Genomic DNA, 27,536 nt, shown 5'->3' with positions numbered 1-27,536 from the left:
CTATTGTGGTTGACTGGAATTGATTTCCGGATAGGTAACGCAGTAGATCCAACCTGTAATGGCAGAACGCGGTACAATGCACCAGTGGGAGGGGGAATTAGTGTTTGTATGTCATACCGGCAAAAGGATACAACGTTAAGATACACGACCCGGTGTCCCACATAGGTATGTATCATAGTACCAAACCTGCGTGTGGGATGAGTGGAAACGGCGGAGTATATGGCCCACGAGGACGAACGCCAAAAGCATGCCAGCCATCAGCAAATGAGGGTTAGTAGTATTTATTTTGCCTGTGGAAAGCTTAGTGTATTCCTTTCGGTCGACTTGAAAGCACGCGCGTTCTCCATTTGGCGGGTTTTAGTCATTCGGATGTATTGAAAATATTCAGTGATGGATTATTTTCCACGGAAGCGGATTTTTATCAAGGTGAAAGTTTCTAGCGTGGAATCAAAGACGAGCAGAGGATCGTCAAGAATAATTGCTATTGGATAAGTTTGAAAAGTTTTCGAAACAAACGGATTATTGCCTTTTGTCGTGACTAGGTAAATTTACGTTGTTGTGACATTTTGATATTCATGGCTAGTGAAAAAGTGATATTAGACACTCCCAAGCACATTCTGGGGAATAGCGATGTCGTTTGTGTCGTAAAGTTGAAGGAAAGTGCTCAGTTTTGTATTTCAAATAGTTTGTTAAAAACCTGTATCAAAGGTCATAGTAGTAAGTTATAGCTAGTGAATACTAGCATCGGATCAATTATGTGGGTCTTAGTGGATTATGTTTATGTTTATGAATCCAGATTATCAGAAAGTTTGCAGGTGAGTATTCAACATTTTGGCTTCTGTTTAGTTTTTCGTGAAATTAATAACATTTGCTGAAAAAGGCTCTAATAATGTAATTAAAGGGTTAAAGATCTCTTTTATATAGAATCTTATTTCTAGTCTTAAGATAGCTGTAAAATTTTTCTCTTTAAAAAAAAAATATTTCAACATTGTAACCTCCTAGTTTAAATATATCCAAAATGTAAAAACAAAAGAATTTGGCACCGCCAAGCTAACGCATTTGTGCCTATCAAATAAACGAAATGAATAAAAAAAAGGGTTAAAGCCCTGTTCATCATGCCACAGTGTTGTTGCAGTGCTCCGTAGAGGCCCTTTATCCACCTAGCTGAAATTGATCAAGAAGACTCAGTACCAATGCAATAAATCCCTGCGCCTGCTCTGGCTAATTCGTCGGCCCGCACACCAAAATATAATGACATGTAAGTCAATACGAATGTATTCATACAAAGCTTGCATCAGAATTGTTTGAAAATTAAGTTTAATTCGATGCACTCAATGGGAGCATCAAAAACCCATATGATTTTACACTTCCGTTCGTGCGATATTTCATGCCGTTTATTTTACAGCTATATTGGATTAAAAAATTCAATTCAGTGCATTGATATCCCGTATAATGGAGCTGTAATTTTCAATTAAGCTCGAAAAGTTGTTTGTATTTGTGGTGGAACCACAGAAAACAGACATATAAGATGGAACAAACTTTCCCGAAAAACCTGTGTAAACGTTAAAAATCACCATCGCACACAGGTTTGCATGCGTGAGTCACCATTGTATCCAAGTTTGCACACAAATCCCGTATAGCGATTGCTAGCCGATCGAAGCGCCGGTCAGTGGCAAGTTGCTACTTGCTGTTGTCATTTCAAAGCGACAGTTTTATTTCTTACACAAGTTGAAAATTTTACTTGTATCTCAGTTCTCAGTGATGGAACTTAATTTTACATTGATATTCATGTTCCATATATGTGCATGAAAATGAATTTTAAATTACAAAATCTTTTTTCTGCGGCATTCATTACAAGTAAGACCGGATTGTCCGAGCACCCAAACGAGGTTGATAGCAGAGTTAAAAATATTCAAATTCATTGAATGAAAATTGATCATATTCAGCCGCATTTTCAATATTCAGTGATGCAGCTGAAAACGTCAAACGAACAAACCGCCCATTCATCCATGCAGATTTTCATTCGGCTCCGATTATTAAACGAAGCGACCGTGCAGCAACGAATCAAACGCATCAAAGCGGGCCCTGGCACAATGTAAGCCATGATGATTGTTGTTTCATATACTTTATCGGCATTTGAAAACATTTTTCTAGATAATTAGTGTAGTGAATATATTGTACGATATTCAACTGAATGAATAAGATGGATAGTTGAATGAATATTTTTTCTATTCACCGCGAGTCGCTATAGGTTCATTTTCAGCCGTCAAAAAAGAGCCTCGATTATTTTTAACTGTGGTTGATAGTATTGTTAACGCTAAGATCTTCTATTTTAATTCGGCATGTAATCACTGGCTTGGACCGCCAATTGTCCGAGCTAAGAGCCTTGATTGCAGCGTGAAGGGCCGATTGCACCCCGCACATAATCGCGAAGATTTCTGCTTGGAGTACAGTACAGTACCTACCTAGCGACTGAGGCTGTTCTAATTTCATTTCACGACAGTAGATATCAGCACGTGCCTCCATCAGAAAGTCGTCAATATAATTGTCCGCTTGTGTATGTTGTTGTCTTTCTATATAGTCAGACAACCAATCTTCTCGAGAGGGATGGAATGGAATGTTCTGTAAGGAAAACTACATGTGGGTGTAATATCACTGGAAGCAAGAATTTCTTCTTCCATTGTAACCATGTATGTGGAATGGTTAGATATTTAGAAGGGCCTGAAGGGCAGTATGACAATAGACGCCAGCACCGGCTCGGCCCTCCAACAAAGATCCGTCAGTATAAAATAGTAAACTACGTATTCTTCAAGTTGTCGCTCCATCCAGCCAGACAGCCATTCCTCGCGAAGAGGATTTCTCACTGTTGCATCAAATCAAAAAGTTTGTTAATGCAAATACCGGTGAGCATTATATGATAATCATCGGCGAAACCATACGTCGGAAACCCAAACTCATTATGTTTCCTCAATAAGCCATCGGCGAAAAGGTTCCATAGAAGTGGTGACAGCACACACCCTTGAGAACATCCTACCTACCTGAAACGAACTCATGGGCAGTCGTCAGTGATGGCTCCGTACAGCCTGGAAAGTGTGTGTTAAAAAGACAGTTGAGTACTGCATCTTCGTCAGACGAGTATTCAACATTAGCAGTTCTAATTGAACTGACATTAAAGTCTTTCGATTTTGAAAGTAACCTATTTAATCTACTAGTCTCGTTGAAACTTGAGACATTTGCGCAGAGGCTTTTCCAACCACTTCGCTCAGAGGATCGCAAAGCATACAGAAAGGAAACTGCCTAAATGCCTCCGACCCGTCCCTGCGTCAGCGACTCCAAGCTCTTCTACATAAGTTTTTTAGTAGAATTAATTCGGTATTCCAACAAGGTGTTCCTTTAGAAGCACGCATAACTCGAAGCGGACAAGCCTCATGGTATGCTGCTACTATGAGTGAGCTTGTTTTATCCATGACCTCGTCCAAGTCACTGGAAGATTCAATCGTCAGAAGATAGCCATGAAACCTGGTCGCCAAGCCTTCTCCGTAGAGGTCCCAGTTCGTAGATTTGAGATTACGATATGTGACGATATGTAGTGAGACGTTTAAATGATCAAAGATTGTGTACTTATGATCAGATAACAACGGTTCGAAGTCGTTTGGTACGAGCCAGTTATCCAACTCATGCATAATACCGTCAGAGCAGAGAGTTACATCCAACACCTCTTCTCTGTCAGCTCGTGCAAATGTTGGGCGGTTTTCTGAATTCAGAATGTGCAGATGTGTACTACTTAAGTATTCCATTAATTCGGTGCACTTCAAATTGATATCTGAGCGGCCCCATATTATGTGGTGGGCATTTGCATCACTGCCGATTGTGAGGGGAAACCCGTTTCTGCCACAGTATGATACAACCCTTTTGAAATCATCAGAAGGTGATGGCAAATATGTCAAACAATAGACGTATTTCTTGTTAATGTTATTTACAGTGACAGCACAAATATCGCGAGTTGTGTGGGCGGATATAAGACATGCGTCAATAGCACTATTCGCAAGTATACATGCACGAGGCAATTCACGTTGATTTGTCGTGCCATTGTTTGGCTCTTCCCATAATCCGTTCGCCATTGGGACTATTCACTTTTGTTGGGTTTTTACCGCCGGAACAGGTGGTCCATTGTTTAACCCTTAGCCGGTTGAAACAGCCACTAACTACAATACACGGTTTATCCAGGCTGCTCGAAGAAAGAAGCTAACATTGAAGGACAGCTTTCATATATGGCCCAGTAGTCTGACATCCTTTTTATAAAACACGTTACAATGAATGTCATTGCGTAAACTATTGGTTCATAAAGTTTTTAAATTTTGGAAAAAAAAAAGAAATAATTAGAAATTGAAATCTACTTTACGGAAACGAAGACAGGATTTATGGTCTTGGAACATGAAGGGCACCAACTGTGCTATCTGCCTCGATCGGTCGTTACAATTGTACACATAAGTTTTGAGTCATTTTTTGGATTTAGTGTCTAGCTAGTGGTTTCGTCGGATGTTAGCTATTAACGAGGACGATCCGAAACACGAAAATATGACTTTACTTAGTAATTTGCGTTTAAAGTAGTGCGGATTCTCATCGAGTTCGTAATGTTTTATATCATCTACTGTTCTATATTGGTTTTATCGATTTTACCTTGGTTTCTTACATCGTAAACAGAAGCTCTATATTTAGCGCTTGAGCCCTCTTCTATTATACTTTTCCTACTAATTTGCGACATGCCAACTGCTTGCACAAGCCACGGTACAATATACACACCAGTGTTGTATCATGGCAAAAGTTTCCGTTCGGAATCAAACCATGCTGAAATGGTCTGTACCTAAATATCAACCTTCCGACTGAACTTGACAGCCTCGAATCGAACCACATGGATAGGAAAAGAACCAGCGCCTAATTAAATATTCAATCGATCGTTAGTGGCAGTTCAGACAAAAAGGAAAATATTCGGCTTGGTAATTGGTTGATTGGCAGTGCGTATTGTATAAAGACTGATCTTTGCTTGAAGATGTTGTTCAATCATTTCATATTGCGAAAATACTTTATGCTCCAGTTTATACCAGTTGCGACGCAAAGATATTTGCCATTCGGAGCAAAAAGTTAAATATGCCGCCCTCTTATATATTTTTGATGAATCAAGCTGTTTCATAAATGCAGTTTTCGGCGTATGTTGATGAAAATTGTTACAACATAGTTAATAACAAGAAGTATTACTTTGAAATTTGTCTAGTATTTCTTCCACTGTATTGTTTTTACGCAAATAATGAAAAATACGAGATTTATTAGAGATATTATTTGACTTTGAGATTCTTTGAAACTTTCAGTCATTTTCTCAATAAACCATAGGATAAGGTGAGGCAAATCAGACAGTGTGGATAAACCCGACCTCCATCTGTTATCAAATATCAGTAGCACTACGCAAACTAATAGCAGTGTTGTCCTGTAGTGCATCGAAAATAATCATAATGGTGGCATGACAGCGTTTTATTAGTCTACATTGAAATGCGCAAACGGCAAAAGTCTAGAGCTTTTATTCAAAACGACATATCTACAATGAGTGATTCTCTTTGTTTACTTTCTCTTTCGATTATAACGGAGTCACTATAGCACTTTTCACTTATTTTACAGTATATATCAAAAGAAGGTGGTTTTGACTGGCATATTATGCAAAGAGTTGAGGGATAAATGTTAATGCGACGGAATTATTAATAAAAGAGAAAGTAAACAATGAGAGTCACTCATTGTAGATGTCTTTTTGAAAAAACGCTCAAGAAGTGTGTTTTAACAATTTTGGTTTTTTTGTGCATAATTGACTACAGGATCTTTCTTTTTGTTGAAGTGATCGCATAAAGAAAGTGGATGTAAATTCTTTGATAAAAGTTTTACAAAGTGCATAGATGAATTTGGTTAAAATTTTTAATATTTTTTCTTTAAATTACGTAATGAAAAATGACTCGGTTGGACTAAATCCGACCTCTACATTGTAAGGTACACACACACATGGCACATGGAAATCGTACTAGGATATGGTGGGGTTTGAAATGAGCTCTGCCAAACCTCTAAAGGAAGCTATAATTCCGAAAGCAACTCAATCGAAGCGAGTCTGTGCCGTTTCTGCTAAGATCCTAAGATTTCACTAATCAAGGATTAGGGACCATTATTAAATTACGTAACGCAACAATTGCCCAAAATGGACTCCCCTCTCCCCCCATGTAGCAAATTGTAACAAATTTATCTATCTTTAAAAAAATTTTCTTCGGTAAAAACATGTTACGTAACGTTCTAGCTTACTCCGCCTCCGCCTCTTGTCACAATATGTCACAACTTGTTGAACCGCCTCCTTCCTAAACGCGTTACGTAATTTATGAATCGTCCCTTAGCAATAAATGCACTCCAGCCCAACCTGCACATCAGGCACGCCAGCAACTTCATGATTATGGTATACTGGCCATGACGAACGTCAATGAACAGGATACGGATCACTCTGGGCGACTTTGGGCTGACAGGCGTGCTGTTTATCTCCTTGAGTAAGGAATGATGACACCGACTTGAAATGGCGAGTGGGCTAACAGGACGCCTCCCTCCGTCCCATCCGAGTACGTTCAAAACTCGTCACCATTTAGATGGAGGCACTAGGTTTGGATGAACCATTCACGATTTTACGCCGATCCAGCTCTGGCCACTATTTCCCATGATTTTACGCCGATCCAGCTCTGGACACTATTTCCCATGAAGTATAGTGTCAACCCTAACGTGATTTCCCTGCTTGCATAGATAATCATGGGATCACGAGAGGCGACTAGTAGAGACAGCGGCCCAGAGTTGAGATCAAACAAAATGGAGAATCACGGAGAAAAGATCAAAATCAAATACAGAAAAAATAGAAAAAAACACACACAAAATAACGACGACGACTGCATCCCAGCAACATGCGGAGAGGCGATCTTGCTCACAAGAAGCGGAAAACTTACGAGATCGCAGTATCGAACCAGGCGGCCACCTCGTGACCTTGTGCCGAATCAGAGATTTACATCCAAAACTGGTAATAGCACACCCCAAGTAGGACTGCAGCTTGGGAGGACCAACACGGTGGAGTTCAAAAAGAAAGTAGAGCTCTACAACGCCATGTAGTGAGGACCATTAAGTTCGCCAGCCAGTTGAAGCAGTTGGAAGAGGATGTGGTAAAATGCCGTCCTATTTAGAAAGGTGAGATGCTCTTCGAACTGAAGAAAGTCAAACGCGTAGCCTTCAAGACACTCATTAAAAAGTCTCTAAGCGAGGAGGCAACCATAAGGGCCCCAGCCCATGAAACAGTGATTGAGTGTAGGAACCTAGACGAAATAACAACAGGAGATGAGCTGAGGAGTGCGCTGAAGGATGATCTGGGACATACACCAATGGTAATCCAGATAAGGAAGGGGTACGGCAGCACGCAGACGACGTCGATACGGCTTTCCACGACCGTAGCTAATAAACTGTTGGAATAAGGCCGAATCAAGGTTTGGTAGTCAGTGTGTTCACTGAAGGCTGTGTCTAGAGTTTCCAAACAAATGGAGAGATATCTCAAATACATAGGCTTTGGTCACCAGGCGAGAAATTGCAAAGGCTCGGACAGAGCTGATCTGTGCAGAAAATGTGGGGAGAAGGGACACATTGCAAGAAACTGCACTAAGTAACCGATGTGCAGAAGTCTGGTTCAATTTTTGACTTTTAGCTCCACCAAGTTCTACTGATTCCTTTTATGGCCCTTAGTAATTGTGCAAATTTTGGTACCAATCGGCTGCGTCTACGGACCCTCCAAAAATTTCAAAGTTTATATGGAAATTAGTATGGAAAATCGGTTAAAATTGAAAATAAATTCTTAAAAAATCACCTCATCAATCATTCAGAAGAACACTATATATTTCTAAAGGTATTCTTCTACTGAACACATTCGTGGAACATTGTAAGTTTGTGAAAATTCGCTGAGAAAAGTTTTTAACTAAAGAAGCAGAATGACTTCAAAACAAGTGGATTTTATTATTAATCATAGCAACCCTGTTTGAACAGCTCCATCGTTATACAAGTGTAAACTAGGCTTACCACTATGGTGGTAAAACCCCCAAGGATCCATCGTCGTATAGGCCAATATGGCTGACAATATTTATGAAAAGCGAGAACTAGTTCGTGGACGCCATTTGGACCGTTATTGAGAGAACCGATATGGCGCGCACATAGAAAAGAAGAGGAGATCGATACTGTGCGGTGATAATGATAGACGTTAAAAACGCGTTCAATAGCTTAAGTTGGGAAGCCATTGCGGAGTCACTGCACAAAATCAGGGTTCTTAGCTACCTGTGTAGATTTCTAAGGAGTTATTTCCATAACCAGAGTTCTGATCTATGAGACAAACGTGGGACAAAAATCGAATAGAATAACGGCGGGATCCCGCAAGACTCTATCCTGGGTCTAACGCTATGGAACGGGATGTAGAACGACGTGCTGACGCCTGAGCTACCTAGGAGCGTGGAGATCGTCGGATTCGTGGACGGTAGCGGTACTAGAAGAGACACCGGAAGAGGTGGAAATGTTGGCGATGGAGCCGATTAACAGAATTGGAAACTGAATGCAAGGAGTGAAGTTGCATATAGCCACAAAACGGAGGTGCTATCGGACAGCAACTGCAAAGTACTGCAGCGAGCAGAAATCGCTCTCGGGGAGCATGTCATAGTCTCGAAGCGGGTGCTGAAACTGCAGGACGCAATGGTAGATTACCGGCTGAACTACAACGCCCATGTCGACTATACTTGCGAGTAGTCGGCCAAAGCTATGAACGGAATCAAGCCGAACGACGCCGGGCCATGCAGTAGCAAGAGGCGTTTTCTGGCTAGCGTATCATCGTCGATACTGCGTTATCGGAGAAATGACCCCTATCGGCATCATCCTGGTGTAAGATAACGAACGCTATAAGCGGAAGGGGATCAGGGGAATATGGAAAACAATGACAGCTGACTCGATGGCCAAATGGCAGCATGATTGGGACTAGTCGGAAAAAGGAAGTTGGACTCACAATCACAGACTCACACCGGTTCTTTCGACCTGGGAGGCATGGTGAAGTAACCTTCTATCTGACGCAGCTCTTGTACGGTCATGGTTGTTTTTAACAGCACCTACATTAGTTCGGACACTCTGTGTCACCCGCTGTGACAGAGCGCGGAGGGAGATACTTTCGCTTATCGTAGAGGCAGAGATGTGTCGAGACGAGGGCACATGCAATGCCGTCAGCAGAGAAGTGACACTACTACTGTCGGAACTTAAGAAAAAATGTCGAATAGAACAACAATCTGGCAACACCAACTAGCAAGATATGGGTGAGTGGTTCAAGTCGATTGCGAGTGTGATCGCGAAGGGACGCGAGCCAGGTCTTATGGCTCCTTCAGATCGGTTCACGTCCCGACGGGCTCCAGCGCAGTGACGGTCGCATGTGGACCGGCTACGTAGCGAGAAACGAGCACTAAGTTAGCAACATCAACAAGTAGTTTCACGTCGGTTAAAAATTCTGCGTGGGTGGCTGTGAAGGGATGCTTAGGTTTTCGGTATCACTGGATCGGTTCACGCCTCGACGGATTCCGACGTTGATGACGGCAGTCGCCGGTGGGCGGGTAACGCAACAAACTGTACGTGGGTATAAAAAGTGAAAAAAGGGCAAAAAAATAAAATATTTCAAAAATAAAAAAGTAAAACAAAATGGGAGTAAAAAAAATAAATAAAACACCTACACAACGAACAGGAGCAGTCGAGCAGCCAAGGGGCTCAGGAAAGAAAAGGTGCAAGAGCACAATCCACCCCCGAAGTAATACCCAATGGTGGTCCCGGGAGGAAGAGGATACGGAGATACAGACGGTTGAGGTTTGGTCGGTAATCTAGCTGGAGAAAAAGCTGCAGTAAGAATCCGACAGTGCCACGGCCAACTCGGTAGTGGTCTCTCTTGAAGATTCTCCCTCGATAAAAACGTACACAGATATTTTCCGATCTCGTCGAACTGAATCGAATGATATATGAAACTCGGCCTTCCGGACCTCAGTTAAAAAGTCGAATTTTAGAGTGATTGCATAACCTTTTTTTATATGAGAAAGGAAAAAAAGGTTTCGGTCCAGTCTCAACATATTTTTTCTTATTTTTCAGACTCAACACAACTACTAATTTTACCATTGTTGATGGCTATGACCATAGAGTTCTTCTTGGATGCACCATTATGTGTAATACTTATTAAAGGTCAGTTGGTGGAAGTGAAATCGCAAAACGAAAGTGATATTAAACGACATAATTACTTTTGCATTCGTGAATGGTGTCCTTAGAACTATCAGAAAAAATGGAGCAAATTTGGTTATTCGATGCGCTTAGGAAGTTTGTTACTGATCAAGGATCTCAGGTAAGTGTAAAAATATTTCTGTATTAGCTTGATTAGTCGAAATGTATTCCTCAGTGGTGTTGGTTTGACTATTGCAGTGATTTTCGTTGTCTTCGGGTGTTCGAAGCTAAGATTAGCTGAAAGGAAAAGAAGCGAGTTGACGAGCGAAACTTGCATCAAACAAATATATTTCACATCCATCCCCACAGTTGGAAAAAAATCGGTAATGAAATGATTTGAAACCGGTTGTGTTAGCAGTAGCTATCGAAATATGCAGAATTCTAAATTAGTTACGGAATTTTCGTTTCGTCTTCTCGCGAACAGCGGAAAGTGTTCCCCACATTCCGATTTGGCGCATAGCGAGACGAGATCGAAAAAGCAGGATATACACACTCAATTCAGTTCGGTAATTTCCGCACAGCTGAACAGTCAGTAAAATTTTTCAACTGATAGCTCAGCAAAGTGGCGTCAATTTACTGATTTTCAGCGTTATATTTTCCGATTTTCAGCAAATCAAACGTCACTTCTACCGAGATCTCGGTAAAAGCTTTGTTAGCCGAGTGCTCGGCTGTGTAAAACTCGGTAAAAATAACGAAAAAAGCTGGTATTCGGTAGAACAAAATTAAGTGTGTAGGGCGGGTTGAAAGCAACCATGAGTATGAGTTGCAAGTCATGCTATTCTCCCGTTAATGGGATTGAGAGAATTGCATGCCGAGGCCGTTGCGGATCGGCTTTTCACCACACGCGTATTCCTGGTAGGCAGCGATCTGCACTAGACTTATTGTCTAGCTTCAGTAAGAATCTGTACTGGCTGTGTGACGATTGTGTTTGCTGTTTCAATACATGGGTGCAGCAATCCGATTCCGCTGCTCCTATCGTGGACACAAACAAGTTATGTGAGGCAGTAGACAATCTAAACGCGGTCGTATCAAATCTCTCGAGCCGCATTGAGACTCACTTTCCGGCTAATTCTGGCTCTTTAACTCAAAGGAAGCTGTTTGTGAAGTGACTTCCGGGGGACTTGCCCACTTAAAAACGAAGTCGTGAGAGTAATGCAAAAATTCGCGCCAATGCATCCGCTGTCTGTGGTACTAGAGCCATTCAGTGAGAAATCAGAACAGTTTCTGATGAACGGGATCAGTTCTGAGTTTATCTGAGCCACCTCGACCCAAGAAGGCCTCGGTATAAGCGACACACCCAAGGCAATTTTGTTGGTCAAAAAAGACACCGATATCACGAAACTCAATTCCGTCTCGTTCCGAGTTGAGCTTCCGAGTGAGCTAAAGGACACTACACTCAAAGCGTCCACTTGGCCCACTGGAGTACTCGTTCGTGAATTCAATTTCGACCAGCCAAAGCAGGATAGATTTCATTAATGGGATACCGGGATGCACCGCAGCTTGTATCAAGAAAGCCTTTGATCCCCCCGCCACAGTCCAGCTACTGCAGCCAACGTTCACCAGTCGTCCCGGTCCTGTCTGCGCGAGTGGAGAAAGGGTATTCCAAACTTCCTACTGCGGCAAGTACCCATCCATTCAGAATAATTCAAGCGCTGAAATGTTCCCCGATTCCAGTTCTCCGTTAAATGCGTCATATCAGCACCAGATACCGCTCCTCCTGCCAGCGAACTTTGACATCATTGTCTTCGTCAAAACGTGGTTGAACGATGATGTGCTTTCCAGTCAGGTGTTCGGTACTGGATACGAGGTAATTCGTTGCGACCGGAGTCTTCCCGCAACGGATTCCTTTATCCGGATTCCGTAAAGCCGACCATCGCAGTATCGCAGACCTTTTTTCCACCATCGATTGGGAAAATATTTTGGACTTTGAAGGTGAATCCACAGCTCAAACTTTTTCCAGCGTTCTGGTGTACGTTATTGACAGGCTCGTTCCAAAGAAAGTTCACCATCGACAAAGCGACCCTCCATGGCAAACGAGTACACTGTGACGGTTGAAGTCTATCAAGAGAGCTGCCCTGTGGAGGTTTACCAAGTATCGTACAATATCACTCAGAGAATATTACGTCAGTCTCAACCATGCGTATAAACGAGCCAGTCAAAACTGTTTCTATCGATATCAGCAAAATATTCAGCGTAATCTCAAGTCGCATCCTAAACGTTCGCTAGCAGAACTCCACTTATGGGTCAAACTCTGGGTGCTATCGATGTCAATGCAACGATGATTACCAGAGCTTCCTCTCGACTTAAGTTATCCTTCAATCTGGGACCCGACGGGTTCCCCTCCGCTTATCTGAAAAGGCACATCGAAGTTTTCGTTAATCCGCTTCTTCACATCTTTCGAACATCTATTGACAGAGGTATTTTTCCATCTTGCTGGAAATCAGCGAACATGTTCCCAGTCCATAAAAAGGGCAATAAGCGAGACGTCAATAACTATCGAGGAAAAACTTCATTGAGTGCTGTCTCGAAGTTGTTCGAGCTTGTGATTATGGAACCTCTTCAGGCTCACTGTAAGCAGTACCTAAGTGACGATCAACACGGCTTCACGTCTGGACGGTCAACTGCGTCTAACCTATTATGTTTAACATCCTTAATAACAGAGAGTCTGGAACTTCGCGCTCAAACCGACGTTATTTACACCGACTTATCTGCCGCTTTTGACAAGATAAACCACGATATCGCAATAGCAAAAATGGAGAAATTTGGAATAAATGGTAGTATTTTGCAGTGGTTTCGATCCTACCTCACTGACCGAGAGATAGCGGTTGTCATAGGAGAATGCCAGGTCCATACATTCACTTCTACGTCTGGAATTTCTCATGGAAGCCACTTGGGACCGTTGATGTTTCTGATATACCTCAATGATGTACATCTAAATTGGAAGACTCCACGATTATCCTTCGCGAATGACCTCAAGATTTTTCGCCTAATTCGTTCTGGTGAAGATTACAGAGTTCTCCAACAGCAGCTTCAAGTCTTTGCTGAATGGTGCAATACGAACCGCATGTATGTAAACCCGTTTCGAAGTGGTCGGTAATACCTTTTTTACGGAAGAATGATTCGATTTATTTTAACTACCTACTAGAAACAGAAATCGAACGTGTCAGTCACGTGAAGGATCTGGGAGTGATTCTGGATTCTCAACTTACGTTTAAATAATACGTCTCCTATGCAGTTGGTAAAGCGCTTCGAGCACTGGGATGCATATTCAGGATAACCGAAAACTTTACGGATGTTTATTGTCTCAAATCGCTAAACTGCTCTTTATCCCGATCAATTCTAGAATATTGCCCTAAAGTGTGGAGCCCGAACTATAATAATGGCGTTGAGTGAATTGAAAGTGTGCAGCGCCGCTTTTTACGTTTCGCGCTCTGTAGATTGCCGTGGAGAGATCGATATCAGCTGATTCAACTAGAGCCCCTACATGTTCAAAGGAATACCGCAAGAGCTTTGTTCATCGCTGACACTCACCAAGGCCGTATAGCTGCCTCAGCTATTTTGGAACAAATCAACATAAACGTCGCACCTCGAGCACTACGCAACAACATTATGTTCCGATTACCATTCCGGTGCACAAATTATAGTATGTATGGAGTGTAACCGCTGGTTACAGTATTGATTGTTAGCTTTGCCACAATAAAAGAAACACTCTAGATTTGCTCAATTAGTTCCACCAATCCATCCTAAGTCCTACCCTAGGTATACTGTACTGTCAACTGTGTGAGTAGTAGTCCTCCAAGTCTGACGTTTACGTCTGGGACGTACTCTCAGTAGGGTACTCAATCACAACGGTATGATCAATTAATGTCGCGCAACAAGTCATTCATCGCTGTTGCAGCCATGGGAAGGGCTGCCAAAAGCGGACAATGTAAATGTCAGATCGGACGATATCGCGAAAACTGAGATTTTCTCGGTATCATCCGACGTTAGCCATACGCAGCTACGGCCAAGAACATTCTTTCTGCTCCCAACGCCCGAAGAAATCAGAAGTGCGCGCGGTTTTACTAAAATTAATGTAAAGTTTTTTTGTAAATTTCTAAAGTGGTGTTAAATGTTCTTATAATGGTTGTTGTTGTTATAGATCAGGTTAGCAAGTTAAAATGAAGATGAATATTAGTAATCTATAGTAAAATTGTGTCATGTGAAGTAAAAGGTGTTAGTAAGTTTAGTTGTCAAAAAATAAATTAAAATCTGTTGTCTTAGGGCTAATTGTTAAAATCAAATATATTTTAAACAGTGTTACCAAAACGAGAAGCAAAACATGGAAAGCACGGAACATAAGATTTAAAAGAGTCAAAAAGGTAACATTCTAAAATGAAACGGATAAAACGTTGGTGTAGGTTAAGGTTGTAAAACACGCGACACACATGCCAATTTCTGCTGGGCAGGTCCCCAGCGGGCCTTTTTATTTCGGGTTTTGAACTTCGAAGCGGTTTAATTCGCAGGAAGAAATCGTGATGACGAAGAGCTACCAGTACGACGCCCCCGTAGGTTCGTCGCCATTGTTCTAATGAACAGCTTTCCTTCTACAAGCAAGGATCAAGCCCGTACAAGAGCGACGGGAAGTTCGTCGCCATATTGTCGGCGGAATCAGTTTCCTGCAACGAGCGACATCCACACCGCTTCCTGCTAACACAACAGCCGCATGAGTCATCGTAACGGAAAGACTGTTGACATTTTGCCTTATACTACAAGTTTTCGCCCGGGGTGGGCGTAGCGTAGTTGGTAAATCGATTGTCTTGTACGCAGCGCACCTAGGTTCGAGTCCCATAAGAGATTTTTCTAACCCGAAGAGGCGAATGACCTTAAGGTTTAAACCTCTATAATCGAAACAAAAAAAAAGTTTTCGCCCGTTATCATCGATGGTTAGGTTCGCCAATCCTACACCAACAAATAACCCGCAAGTAGTAGATTAGATAAGTGACGTCACATAGATTTAAGAACAAAAAGGGGGATTAAAATAAATTGTAAATGTGGTTAAACCGTGCTTAGTATTTCACGAAACGTTGCCTGCACATTTAACACTACAGTTGAATCGTTCTCCGGACTCAAAAGGAGTCGTCACCCCTCGTCTTCGTATGATTCAGCTAGAAGGCGGTTCTGGGTTCCGCTTGTAAGTCACTTTAGATAATATGTTTACCTTTAGCTTTTTTTACCTTCGTCGGCAGTGGCGATGAATGGTCCGTTTTCATATTGTTCCCATAATGAATGAGTCCCGGGGTGCGTATGTGTACGCACAAAACGAGTACCAGCATAATCCCCTCCAACCACCCACTGAGCTAGTCTGGAGGTTACAGGAGCCATCACTGGTCTGCAAAGAATTTTTAACAAGGTTGCTTTAGCATTCAATTTCAACGTTTCTCGACAAACTCTACGTATACGTTTTTCCAGATTTTTTAATCAAATCTTTAACAACACTTGACCTTTTTATTCTTTGTTTGTAACTATTGTATGATTATTGTTTTTATGTGCGACTTGATTATTAGAAATAAGATTAATATTTAGGCCAACATCATTGGGGCTTTGATATGCCTGTTGATGTATTAAACAAAATAAACAAATAAATAAATCTCATCAGAATCCGACATTTACTTATTGACAGGACTAAGCTAGTGCAGGATTGACGCTAGCTTCACAACGAAATGCTATTTGTGTTTCTGCGCAAACCCCTAGTATTGCATGATGTTCCGCAAGCAAAGGAGTTCTGAATAATTAATATCATTAATTCCCATCAGCTTAATCAGAACTCCTTTTATTGCGGGACATCACGCAGGACTGGGGTTTACTCAGATTCACAAATAGTGTTTTCGTTTATGTGTCAATTCGGCGCTTGCTCAGTCCTGTCGCTAGGTTACTGTCGGATTCTGATCACACGAAGTGAAACGCAAATTCCCTAACTACTTTACTTATAGGTTTTGTGTTCTTCACGATCTCTGCGCATGACGGCTTTAGACAATTTTCTCCTTAATGGAGAAAAATAATTTTTATCTTAGAAATATTTCTCTACTAAGGAAAAATATAGCATAATGAAAAATTCGGTTGAGAAGCTAAACAAAGAAAGTCGTGGTCTTTACTGGAGGTTCTACTACCATTTATTGCTACTGTTCCAGTCGCTCGCGTATCGTCGCAGCTAGTGTGCATATTTCGAACAATTATGCATACGCATAGAACGAGTGAATAAACATTTGTCGCAGCGCTAGTGGAGTATTTCGATATGCAACTGTAACAAATATATTTAATAGAAAATCTTGTTTGTATAAATTCTATATAATCTTAACACTACCATCGAGCAGGTTGGGTTGTTCACCACATCGATATACACTAGAGTTTAGGGAAAACGTACAAGGTCGTGAGAAAATTTATCGATCCCATACATGTGGCGGCTGGCATGCGACCAACTGTGCAATAGCTAATCGAGTTTACCCTTTTTTACGATTGCTGCTGAAATTCCGGCAAACCTTTGAACGTTGCTTCTAAGACATATCCGCCATTGATGCGACCATTCCCTTTTGAATGTTGATCCTCGTCCGTTTGTCCCGCATTGCCATCTTCGCGGTTATGTTGTTTGGTAGGTTTCATAATGCTCTGAATAAGCAGCTTCTGAATAGCTGAAACTGGAAGTTCGACCAGCAAAGTTAACGCCAACGAAAGTACGTAGGACAAATAGAGTGTGGCGTTGATTCGTACTGACTGAAACAGATAGGAGAAAAATTAGAATGTTGGAAAAAATAAAATATCCACTCACTGTATCGAATGCATCAAAATCATCCAAATGTCGCACGTTGTAGAACATAATTTTCATGATAAAGAAATGCACCACGTAAGCTCCATAGGTTAACCGTCCTAGTACTTCAAATAGGCGAATGCTCAGCAGCCGGGTCAGCGGTTTGTTCACCCGATAGATGAATCCGAAAAATCCGATACATAGTAACAGTGCCCACAAGCTTCTAGCAACTGTGAAATATATGGACATCCAAACCGACGGTTTGGGATAATCGTTGATGTAGAAGTGCTGACCCGACAGGAACAGAGTGGGCCAAAGTAGGAACAATAGGTACCATACTATTCGGAAGATCTGGAACAGATAGAGGTAATACATATTTGCCTTCTAAATAAAAGTAATAAAAAATCGTAGTTGTTCGAAAACCTATGGTGATCCACCAAATGAGTAATTATGCTTGTCTTGTGTACCTCTGATAAGGGGACAGAAAAGAAATTACCGGCGTAAAAATTATGGATAGAACAAGGAGAGGCTTGCACAGCCAGCGCGAGGCTTTGTCAAGATTTGGAAGACATGCGGGTATGATCAACAACCAAGATTGGAACCAGTTGAGATGGGAAAGGTTACTAAATGGTAGTGGCACTTTGAATCGGTCTCCCGGTCCCCTTGTTATTTTAAAAAACAGTCGCACAGAAGAGATACAAACATTACCTATTGGATGTTATCTGATGGAAGACCAATTAAAATGACCTTCAGCAATGGAGGCTTGAACAGATCGATCGACGATTTGCAATGGGCGTACTGCACAGTTCTCAAGGTCAAATTAGAACTATCCCAAACAGTTTTGTGACTATTGTAATGGTTAACATATTTTCACGCGAAAAAATCTAATATGAAACATAATATTCTCTTCTTACCCGTTTCGAACGTAAATTGTAGTTAGAGTTTTTAACCTTCCAGTATAGAAATCCAAGGACGACTCCAACTACGCACATGTTAAGATGCATATGCGTCGGCAAATACGTTTTGTGATAGCCAACATCGTACCAAAACAATAATCGTCGGCCTCTGAAATAAAATCGGAACAACGTAAATCAATGATAAACCATTTTTCATCACTTTCACTCATCAGTGTTACTCTGGAGAAAAAATTGAGACCCCATCGAAACCATTCAGATAGATAACTGCTACAGGTATGGCAAAGGTAATTGTGAGTGCGCCCGTCAGTACCGAGAGCTTCAGTTTCGGTAATCTCAATATTAATGTGACGAGAATAACTCCGACTATCGATAACTGGAAGTCGCAGGCCAGGTACCATGAGTGTTGCATACACTGGAAAATACTATAGATGGTATCACGATTATGTGCTTCAATATCTGATCACTTACCGGTTGATCGAGAGTGAAGTAGTTATTCAGGTACAGAAGGTTAATCCACCAATTGCGGCGGCAGTAGGTCAGTCCTGTTTCAGTAGCCCTTCGCCAGAATGGGCCATCCTGTAGGCGTACAAACCATGTGGCTTCAAATAAGAGGACCAACGCGTAGACTGGCGTAAGCCTTGTGAAAATAAGTATTTTCTGTTATAGTACTTTAGGCCTGGTTTACGCCAACGTTTCTTACCGAATATAGCGAAATATAATGATCAGTATCGTCCCCAGTCCTCCTGGCTTCCGACCACTTTCTCGAACTTTTTGAATGTACATTATGGTAAACACTAGGGCGCTGATTGCAAAGAACGTAGTCACAACCTGGAACCCGTTTACGATGATCATGATCTCCGGTTTCCGGAATTTCTCCTCTAAAAACCAGGCGGTGCGAGTTTGCATCAACATGCATGCGTGCCCGATCAGTATTAGAACAAATGTGAAATACCGCACCGATTGTATGAACCGTAAATCACGATTCACGGGGTCTCTCGAGTGAGATGTCAGGCGGTACCAGTTGCGAATTACTGAGAACGCTGCAAGGAACATGGATGCTGGAGGAGACAAAAAACTTATGAAGCTGGTTAAAGATATCAGGTACGTTCATTTCCTACCTTTACTGGGCATATTCTCGCGGTAATGGTCTAGGCCAATGTTTAGCTTACACGAGTAGTCATACCAGCTGGATAGTATCATCAGAACTATTAAAGTGGCCAAAATCACTAGGAAGGCTACATCTAGATTATCTGTTCGGTGGAATAGAAATAGGATCAATTTCAGTTTGATGACTATGAGATCATATTACCGATTGGGAACTCATCAACATTTGTTCTATCACAATACTCTATTTCGGTGTATGCTCTTAGACCGTAGTTCTCGACTAGGCCCTTATTGATTTTGGCATCGACTAGTGTGGAATAATTCTTCTGATATACATCGATATTTCTGAATGCGCTGTTGCCGATTTTGTACTGAAAAGATGAATGTTGACGTTGAAAATTCTTGAAACATACTGATAATCAGTGGATATATAATATACTCTAATGTGTTTCGTTGAAATTGCGTCAACAGGGTTGACGACGTTCGTGACCTGTGTGGTGCTCGATAATTTTTGCACCATACATTGCAATAGCATAGCGGGAAATAATTGTAAAATTCATTCCCAAAGGACGATGCGTGACCTATGAGGAGGAAAAGAGCTTTAGACCGATCGGTCTTTATCAAATCAGAGGAACGTATAAAATACTACTAGAATCGCGAGTTTATCTTGGTAGACATACCTATCAATAGAGTAAGTAAACTACCACCTTGTTACACAATATTATCTATAACATTGAAAAAACTTTTTCGCAGAAGCAATCAAGCTTAGGATTATTTGTAGATATAGAAGTAACATGAAGTCATGCAGTAGCTTTATATATCACGGAATGGATACATGCAATGCTTAGTAACCGACCTCTGCATCGTTAAGACAAGTACAGATTCGAAAATTGTCACTACATTTATAAAATTTTGGTGTCGACGGCTTGTTGAGGAAATTTAATGAGCTTGGATTCCCCACTTATGGTATGAATTCAAATACGTCTTTTTTAGAAGCGTTTGCTGACGGCGCTGGCTTTTGATTTGGTTGTACTGGGAAGCGGCGGTGATTGTTCAGTTACCATTATTGCATGAACAGCAGCTACTAATTTGTCGGCCGTTTGTGAGCGGTACCCGAGCTGAGTCTGACAACAAATTGAAAACTAAACTTGATGTTGTGATGTTCGGCAAATGACTACTCAGGTTGTTGTCGTTTTGGTCGTTTTAACGGTTAAAAGATAAAAATGGAGAGCAGCAAAATTGTCCTATGACATCAAACAAAAAAACTAATTCTGCTATCAGTGAGAGTAAATTGAACGCTTATTGAGATTTTGAGATTTTTTTTTTGATAAAATATGTATTCACTTTGTTTTACCAATAAACATAGAAAATTCTTCTAAGAAACAAGGATAGCAAAATGAGATAAAAATTTGATGTCATATTAAAAAAATCTAAAACTGATGGCAAAATAAGATTTCATTTTGATGCTATTATCAAAATATGATTTCTACTTGTTATAATTTTGATGTTCGACTTTGCTCGAGTAGTGAGTTGTTTGAACACAAAATGGACAGGTAGAAATCTGTTCTTGATAAGTGTAAAGTGTTGTCTGTGTAATGGCAGCGCTTTGTTTTTTGTTTTGTAGCGACAGGAAGGAAAGAATAGGTCGATCCATCCATATTTTCATCACATATCGCCATTGAAGTACCTATGAATGTATTTGTTCATGTGTCATGTGGAGCTGATTCTATCTTTTCCGTACTGTGAAATGAATCTTGTTGACACTATGTCGCAGAAGCGCAGTGATAGATAATGTAGTCGTTCCCCGATCTTCTCCTGTCCACATACTGAGATCTTTTTTTTGCGCAATTACGCCCAACGACGCCTATTGGTCCCAAACGCCTATTGGATCTGGTTTAATTCATCTGGTCATCAAGGGCGACAAATTAATTTTTTTGGTCCAAAATCCAGTACTTGTGAACCGAAAGTACAAGACATTCAGTGTCTTCGAAACAAATTCTCCACATTAAATGCACTTAATATTGTAGTAAACAAAATTAGGGTGGCTCTCTCAAATGTTTTAATAAAAATATCTCCTGAACGGAAAAAAAGATAGGATAACACAATCTTCCAAAGAAATGTAGAAAAATCATTTCTGAGTAACTTTATTGAAAATCTCATAACTCTATCCGTAACGATTTTTGATTTACAGCGATTTTCCTTGTTTCGTTTAGGGTGGTTCCACAAAAAACAATTTTTTTAATGTATTTGAATTTAATTTCTCGTGAATATCGAATTCGTACAACAGTTACCTCTTACTAATGCACATCTCTTTTCATCAGAGATCAATTTCTTATCGTTTATGTAAGCAGGGATTTTGACGATTTTATACTTTAAATTTCCTCATTTTTTAAGATAAATAACTAGCTGTGGAAGTTTATAAAAAAGAAATCACGTGCAGATACGTTAAGAGACAAACCGTCCCGCTTTCATTCAACGGCATTTTCTTGTACTATAAAAAGGACATGAGATTAGTTGATTCTTCGGAGTTGTTTTCCATAGAAGTTTTTTGCATTTTAGGAATAAAATAATCAATTTCTCTGTTTATAAAACCGATAATAAGTTACTTTTCAAATAAGAATATTCGCATTTATCAGAATAAAAATTTTAAATTTATGAGAAATTCACATTAAAATAAACTGATAACACTGATATTTCTTGAAAGTCACCCCAAGCCTATTTATAGAAAGTTAAAAAGTTCATCTTTATTCATTTTTGCTGTATTTTGTTAACGTACCTTCCCTCAACATTTTTTCTAAAAAAAAAATCAAAAGAATCTGGCTGTTAGAACTGAAGTTACAGCAATAAATAGCCGAAGGTGTCCTGCAACAGGAATGAATGTTCAGTTTTCGCTCGTTCAGAGTTTTCCCCAAAAGGCGAAATGCGCATCTATTTGTAATGCGTACCGAATACTCGTTCATTCTGGAAGTCACGTTCGCCAGAAAGTACATTAGTGTGCCATCAGGGTCGATACTCTTATGCTTTTATACGATTTACACAAACTTAGTTTCAAATGAAAAGTGTAATGCTCTTATAAGCTGCCATTGAATTTTTAGTTGATCCAACTTCCAGTTCCGGAGTTACGGGTTGAAGAGTACGGTCACACAGCAAATTCCCTTATAAACTGGTGACATCATGGTGTCCGAATGATGTAATACATATTCAGCTTTTACCAAATTGGCTGTCTATGACCGGAGGTGGGTAAGAAAACCAACCGTGCATGTGCGCACCGGTATGGTTCTCAAAATCTCAACAAGTGTAAACGAATGGTGCACACCGTGTGCGGTTTTGATATCGTTCACACGATAAAAGAAACCAAAACCTCAACCGAGTCACAATATCGACAACACAACGAAGTCCCTCAGCACCGTTCACATGTGTGTATCAGTTTCAACTCGTGTTGATGTATTTTCAACTGCGGTTTCGATTCGGCTTTAGAAAACCGAACCAGGTTTTTCCTGTGCACGGTGCTTCGGTTGAAAGAAGAAGCAGTAAAATGATGTGCAGTGCTGCCGAATACACAAGCGATATGAATGAAATTAGTTGTTCAGAGTCGATGGGGTATTATCGAGATGTTTAGTTCTCGGAAGTTATTTACAGTTCCACAATTGATGTTCGCCGCCATACTAGAACCAAGAAAACAACAAAAACAAGATCAAAATGGCGACCATTCGTATTAAATGATTAAATGTGAACATTTGGTTTGGGAAAGCTCATAGACATGAATGAAAACCGATGTCTATCACCATTTTGAAATTAAAAACGGAGAACTTGGACTTAATACGATAAGATTTGTGTGACAAAAAATGATGCAAATTGAATTGTTTTGGTCAGACTTCCCATGAACCTCGACAAGTGTGTACCTGTGTGCAAAATTCGGTGCACGCGTTCAACCTTAAATGTGCTTCGTCTCGATGTACAGGCTCGCCTCGAACATCGAACACATGCGAACGATGTGTAAACTCTAGTTCAAACATCCGTGTCCGTACACCGTGTGCGTACACGAGAACGATTCGCACAAGGCAAAGATTGTCAACACTAGTGATGACGAGAGTGAGAAAATTAAAATTGGTGCCATGAACCTACATGGGGTACGTACATGGGGTTCGGTTGTGTAGGCGAAAATGTGCACGCATTTTAGTAGGACACAGCGTGTTTGAGTTTGTACAGGAAGTGTGGGTTTAATATGAGCACAGAACCACAGCGAACATTGTGTACGATGTTCATTTGGGAAAACTGGTTTTGGTATGGGAAGATGTTTTAAATTCTGGAAGTATAGTATTGATATCTACTCCTAAACAAACGATCGACTTGGCGAACCCGAATAAAAGCTAACAGCCTTTTATGACTGATCATTTGAAAAAAAAAAATGGTTTTTCTGGAACGACTAATATGGCTAATTTTTAAACCCAAGACGATGAATCAAAATTCAAAATGACAAACTTTTATGATGATTAATAGTAAAACCAAGCAAATTGGATGCAAATTTTTGTACATTATAGTCCATTATTTCAATAAAATACTGTAATTTTTCTATGCAAATGCAACGACTCAGTGACGAAGTTTTTTGTAGAACGTCTCTGATTTGCGATGTTAGCTGCCATTAAAAACTGCCTAATCGATTTCTTTCAAACTTTGCATCCACATTCTATGTTACAAATACCTAAACCCTACGTTGAGTTTTTGAGATAACGGGGCGTTTTAGCCGGTGATGAGCTGTTGTGAATGCATGAATAATTCTACGCGCACACACAGTTTTAAGCCAAGCTAATAACTAAGATAGTAACTATAATATTCTAGTAAGCTACTTGAAATAGCTCTATCAAATCCGACAGTTTCTAATTGGTTGTAATGCTATTGGAAAAAGTGGGAGCTTACATTTAAATAGCTCTTTTGAAACTTTTGTGTATATTGTTGTTTTGCAACATATTAAAAATACCAAACTAACTTAGTATGTTGATTTCACGAAACGATACTGTTATCAGTCATTTTTACTTTTTAGATAATTCATGAATCCTGGGAATCTAAGAGGGGCATTTTGCCCCGGTGGGGCGTATTATATTCTTTTACCCTAATTTACCGGAGGTAAATGAAAACCAAAACCAGACATGGATGCAGTGTAATGTATCTCGAAAACTTAACGTAGGGGTTAGGTTTTTTGTATATAAAATGTGTATGCAAAGTTTAAAATAAATCGGTAAAGTAGTTTTTGAGTGGCAGGTAATACCGCAAATCATGTTTTTTCCGGAGACGTTCTACAAAAAGCTTCGTCACAGTAGATACAGAACACTAGATTCGGATTGTCGCTGGAATCAGTGGAAGGACCATCATTGTTTTGATTCCGGGATATACCTGTCAAATGGGCCAAATAAAAAAAAGCAAAAAAAATATTCCTCTATCGTCGTTTCATAGCGACTAATCATTTTTGTTTCTTTTAGGCAGCAAAACAATGACCATTCTTGGCTGATGTATTTTCACTAATATAAATGCACAAATTATCTAAACCTGTACTGAATTTTGATAAACTTTCATTTCCTTGTGCGGTATATACAAACTCTATCAATAATAGTCGAAAATGTACACCTAGAAAATTCGTTATATTGATTATATTGATTTCACACATATTTTTTTACAATTTGTAATAGCACATGAAAATTATCTGTCACGCATGTGAAAACTAATGAAATTATAATAGTGTGCCACATAGAAATTTGATTCATAGCACATATCACATCATTTTTCTGTTTGCCTCTCGTTTATTCTGCTGTATATTTTATGCATTGGACGTTTTAGGTCTTGAATGCATAAAAATCACAGCTGAATAAACGAGACTGTAATGAACAGAAGGCAAAGTTGAGCTTCAGAAGTTCAACTGAACGGTTTGTGGTTACAATTGCTTAAGCAGGCCATATTTTTCTGCGTGTACCAAAAGTGCGGATCAAAGACTTTTACTAGATAGACTTTTGATACCTTGACAGATATATACCAAAAGCAAAACAAACATGTTCCAAGGCGAAAACAATGGGAACACAAGCGACAATTCTAATCTAGTGTTCTGTATCTACTTTCGTCACCGAGTCGCTTGTCAATATTTTTTGCATAGAAAAATTACAGAATGTTATTGAAATGATACACTATAATGTACAAAAGTTTTAAATCAATTCGCATCACGCAAAGTTCTAAAAAAATCGCAAAAAAGAAGGTTTTTTTCACGCCGAAACCCTGAACGTACCCCAGCCCCCCTTCCCCCCTGAGCGATGATCATACCAGATTGTGACTAATCGATTCAATGATGTGCACATTAAATATGATATAGTAGAATCTGTAAGGCAAAATCACGCTTCCCGGAAACGCCACATTTTTACAGACCTTGAATTCTTTTAAATCGAAAACTACATATCAAGAAGACTAGCATGCGAATGCATTTTAAACTTTTCATTTTGCGAATAATATATCGGTACATTTAAGCGGACTAGTTCAAAACCATTCAAATAAACGAAATTTAAAAAAGGATAAAATCACCGGAAACCCAATCTCGAACTTTGGCACAATCAACTCGCTGACATTTTTATCCTTGAACTCGGCCAGAACGACTTCCGCGTTGTTGATGCACACTCCTCGGTCCAACGCGGCATGATTGAGGTCTAGCTTCCAATTGCTCGAGTATTTTTCGATTAACTTCCACACTTCGGAACGGTTATTTGGTTCAATGACAACCCTCACAAGACAATAGGCTGCTTCCCGTTCTGGATCTCCATACAGGCAATCGTCGTAGTGATCGTATTGAAACACCTTTGGCATTTTGTTATACTCGGATTCTAAAATTAATCACTTTAAAATGAGATTTTCTTCAGATAAACATTACAGATATGGGAACTCTCACTATTTCTGATTTCGCATTTCCCAGTATCGATCACTAGCCACCAAAAGAAAATATGTAACAGTATAATTTTTTTCTTCATTGTAATGCGATAAGTGAACCAACCGATTCCGCGATCGAAATTAAACTGCTTGTCTCTGCAAAAATCTGTCCCCCGCTGATGATTAACTCTTGAACTCAGATTACTGGTTCGCTAGTGGTACGATCATTTGGTCCCTTTCCAACAAGGACGCCTGTAAAATCACGGTTGGCTTTGTGGGAAGGATTTCTGTAAGCTTGAATTGCCTTGAATTGGACATTAAAGATTCTGGGTACAGGTTTAGGGCTGGGGCGGTATTGTATCTGATTAAATCGAATTCATCAAAAATAACCGTAAATGGCCGATGGTCCATACAAAATGCAATGACCTAGTACTATTGAAACAATCACCAACGGTTGTGAGGATGAAGTCTTGTATTTCTGGTTCAGTGAAGGTTAGTGTTAATGGGATTGAAATTCAAAAGAATCAACAAAAGCCACCTTTCACTTATTCGCAGTTTGTGAAGTGCCCCGAAAAAAAAACCTCGCCTGGCAGTTGACCATCAAAATGTAGGTGCATGCACTTGCAAGCTTGCAGCTGATGCAACTGTAGATATGTAAGCGAACGAAAAAAAATGCTAGTAGTAGTAACCAACAAGACAAAGTTTTAAGTTGTCTGATATCACCAGAAGGAGAACTTCTTTAGGCATCAAATCATAAACGGTGGTAATGTTCATTTTCTGCTTCCTAGATCATAAAAGCCAATAAACATGCCATTGCACTTCCTTCATTCGGAATAAAACTGCTTTTATTTTCAAATTCCTAGGATTTGATATGTTTTCATCACGAATTTTATTATACTTTAACACGTTACAGTATTTCAATAATTGAAAAACTAACGCTGTCAGCAGTTAGACTAGGCTTACCAAAAGAGTTGAGAGCAAATTAAGGCCAAATTGTACTTCGACCGAGGCAAGTTTTGATGGCCATTTCCAATGACGGATGTAGATAACGCGCTTTGTTCCCATCTTATAGCTAACAATTTTTACTTATCTTTTAATGAAAGTGGTCTTGGTTATATACTATATTTCTCCTTAGTAGAGAATTGTTTTTATTAAAATTATTTTCTCTCCACGAAGGAGAAAATAGTTTTAAACCATATTTGCGCGTTAAGGGCACACAACCTATAACAAAATTTGTTATGGAATTTACGTTTCGACTTCGTTTCATCTTCGACTTCGAATCTGACACTAACTTAGTCACAGGACTAAGCTAGCGTCGGATTGAAAGGAGACACATGGTAGCGTTTGATTCTCTAGGGTCCGTCATGTAAATTATGCAAATTATTTTTTTTTGAAAATGCGTTTCCAGATTTTTTTTATTCATTTTGTTTATTTGATAAGCCACGTGTGCGTTAGCTCAACGGTGCCAAATTCTTTGTTTTATATTTTAAATGAGGGGG

The 27,536-nt window shown here is 40.0% G+C and overlaps 2 protein-coding genes across 2 annotated transcripts in view; one reads left to right on the top strand and one right to left on the bottom strand.

Annotated features, from left to right (window-relative positions):
• The first annotated feature begins 328 nt into the window (after positions 1 to 328).
• Positions 329 to 27,536, top strand: part of LOC131690825 (uncharacterized) — a 396,059-nt gene continuing 368,851 nt past the window's right edge. Inside the window, exons 1-2 of the mRNA XM_058976882.1 lie at positions 329 to 815; positions 10,207 to 10,453. The gene's annotated coding sequence lies outside the window, so the exon portion shown is untranslated. The remainder of the gene's footprint in view (positions 816 to 10,206; positions 10,454 to 27,536) is intronic.
• On the bottom strand, positions 15,969 to 26,159 carry LOC131690828 (nose resistant to fluoxetine protein 6-like). Its single transcript, XM_058976885.1, has 10 exons — positions 26,060 to 26,159; positions 25,699 to 25,994; positions 19,343 to 19,508; positions 19,152 to 19,283; positions 18,734 to 19,091; positions 18,502 to 18,670; positions 18,252 to 18,445; positions 18,031 to 18,181; positions 17,138 to 17,467; positions 15,969 to 17,082 (listed from the first exon to the last, which is right to left on the bottom strand). The coding sequence occupies exons 1-10, from the start codon at positions 26,136 to 26,138 to the stop codon at positions 16,822 to 16,824; spliced, it is 2,136 nt and encodes a 711-aa protein (XP_058832868.1). The 5' UTR covers positions 26,139 to 26,159; the 3' UTR covers positions 15,969 to 16,821.

Source organism: Topomyia yanbarensis, chromosome 3, assembly GCF_030247195.1.
Source record: "Topomyia yanbarensis strain Yona2022 chromosome 3, ASM3024719v1, whole genome shotgun sequence".
In the NCBI taxonomy this organism is placed as follows: Eukaryota; Metazoa; Arthropoda; class Insecta; order Diptera; family Culicidae; genus Topomyia; species Topomyia yanbarensis.
This window is presented reverse-complemented; position numbering and strand designations above follow the sequence as displayed.

What these genes read in the sequence shown, in the direction of transcription:
- LOC131690828 (XM_058976885.1), bottom strand. Translation starts at nt 26,138, where the DNA reads ATGAAGAAAAAAATTATACTGTTACATATTTTCTTTTGGTGGCTAGTG. An exon ending in TGTTGATGAGTTCCCAATCG is followed by an intron (nt 19,284 to 19,342) that starts GTAATATGATCT and finishes TCCACCGAACAG; the next exon opens with ATAATCTAGATGTAGCCTTC. An exon ending in ATTTTGATGCATTCGATACA is followed by an intron (nt 17,083 to 17,137) that starts GTGAGTGGATAT and finishes TATCTGTTTCAG; the next exon opens with TCAGTACGAATCAACGCCAC.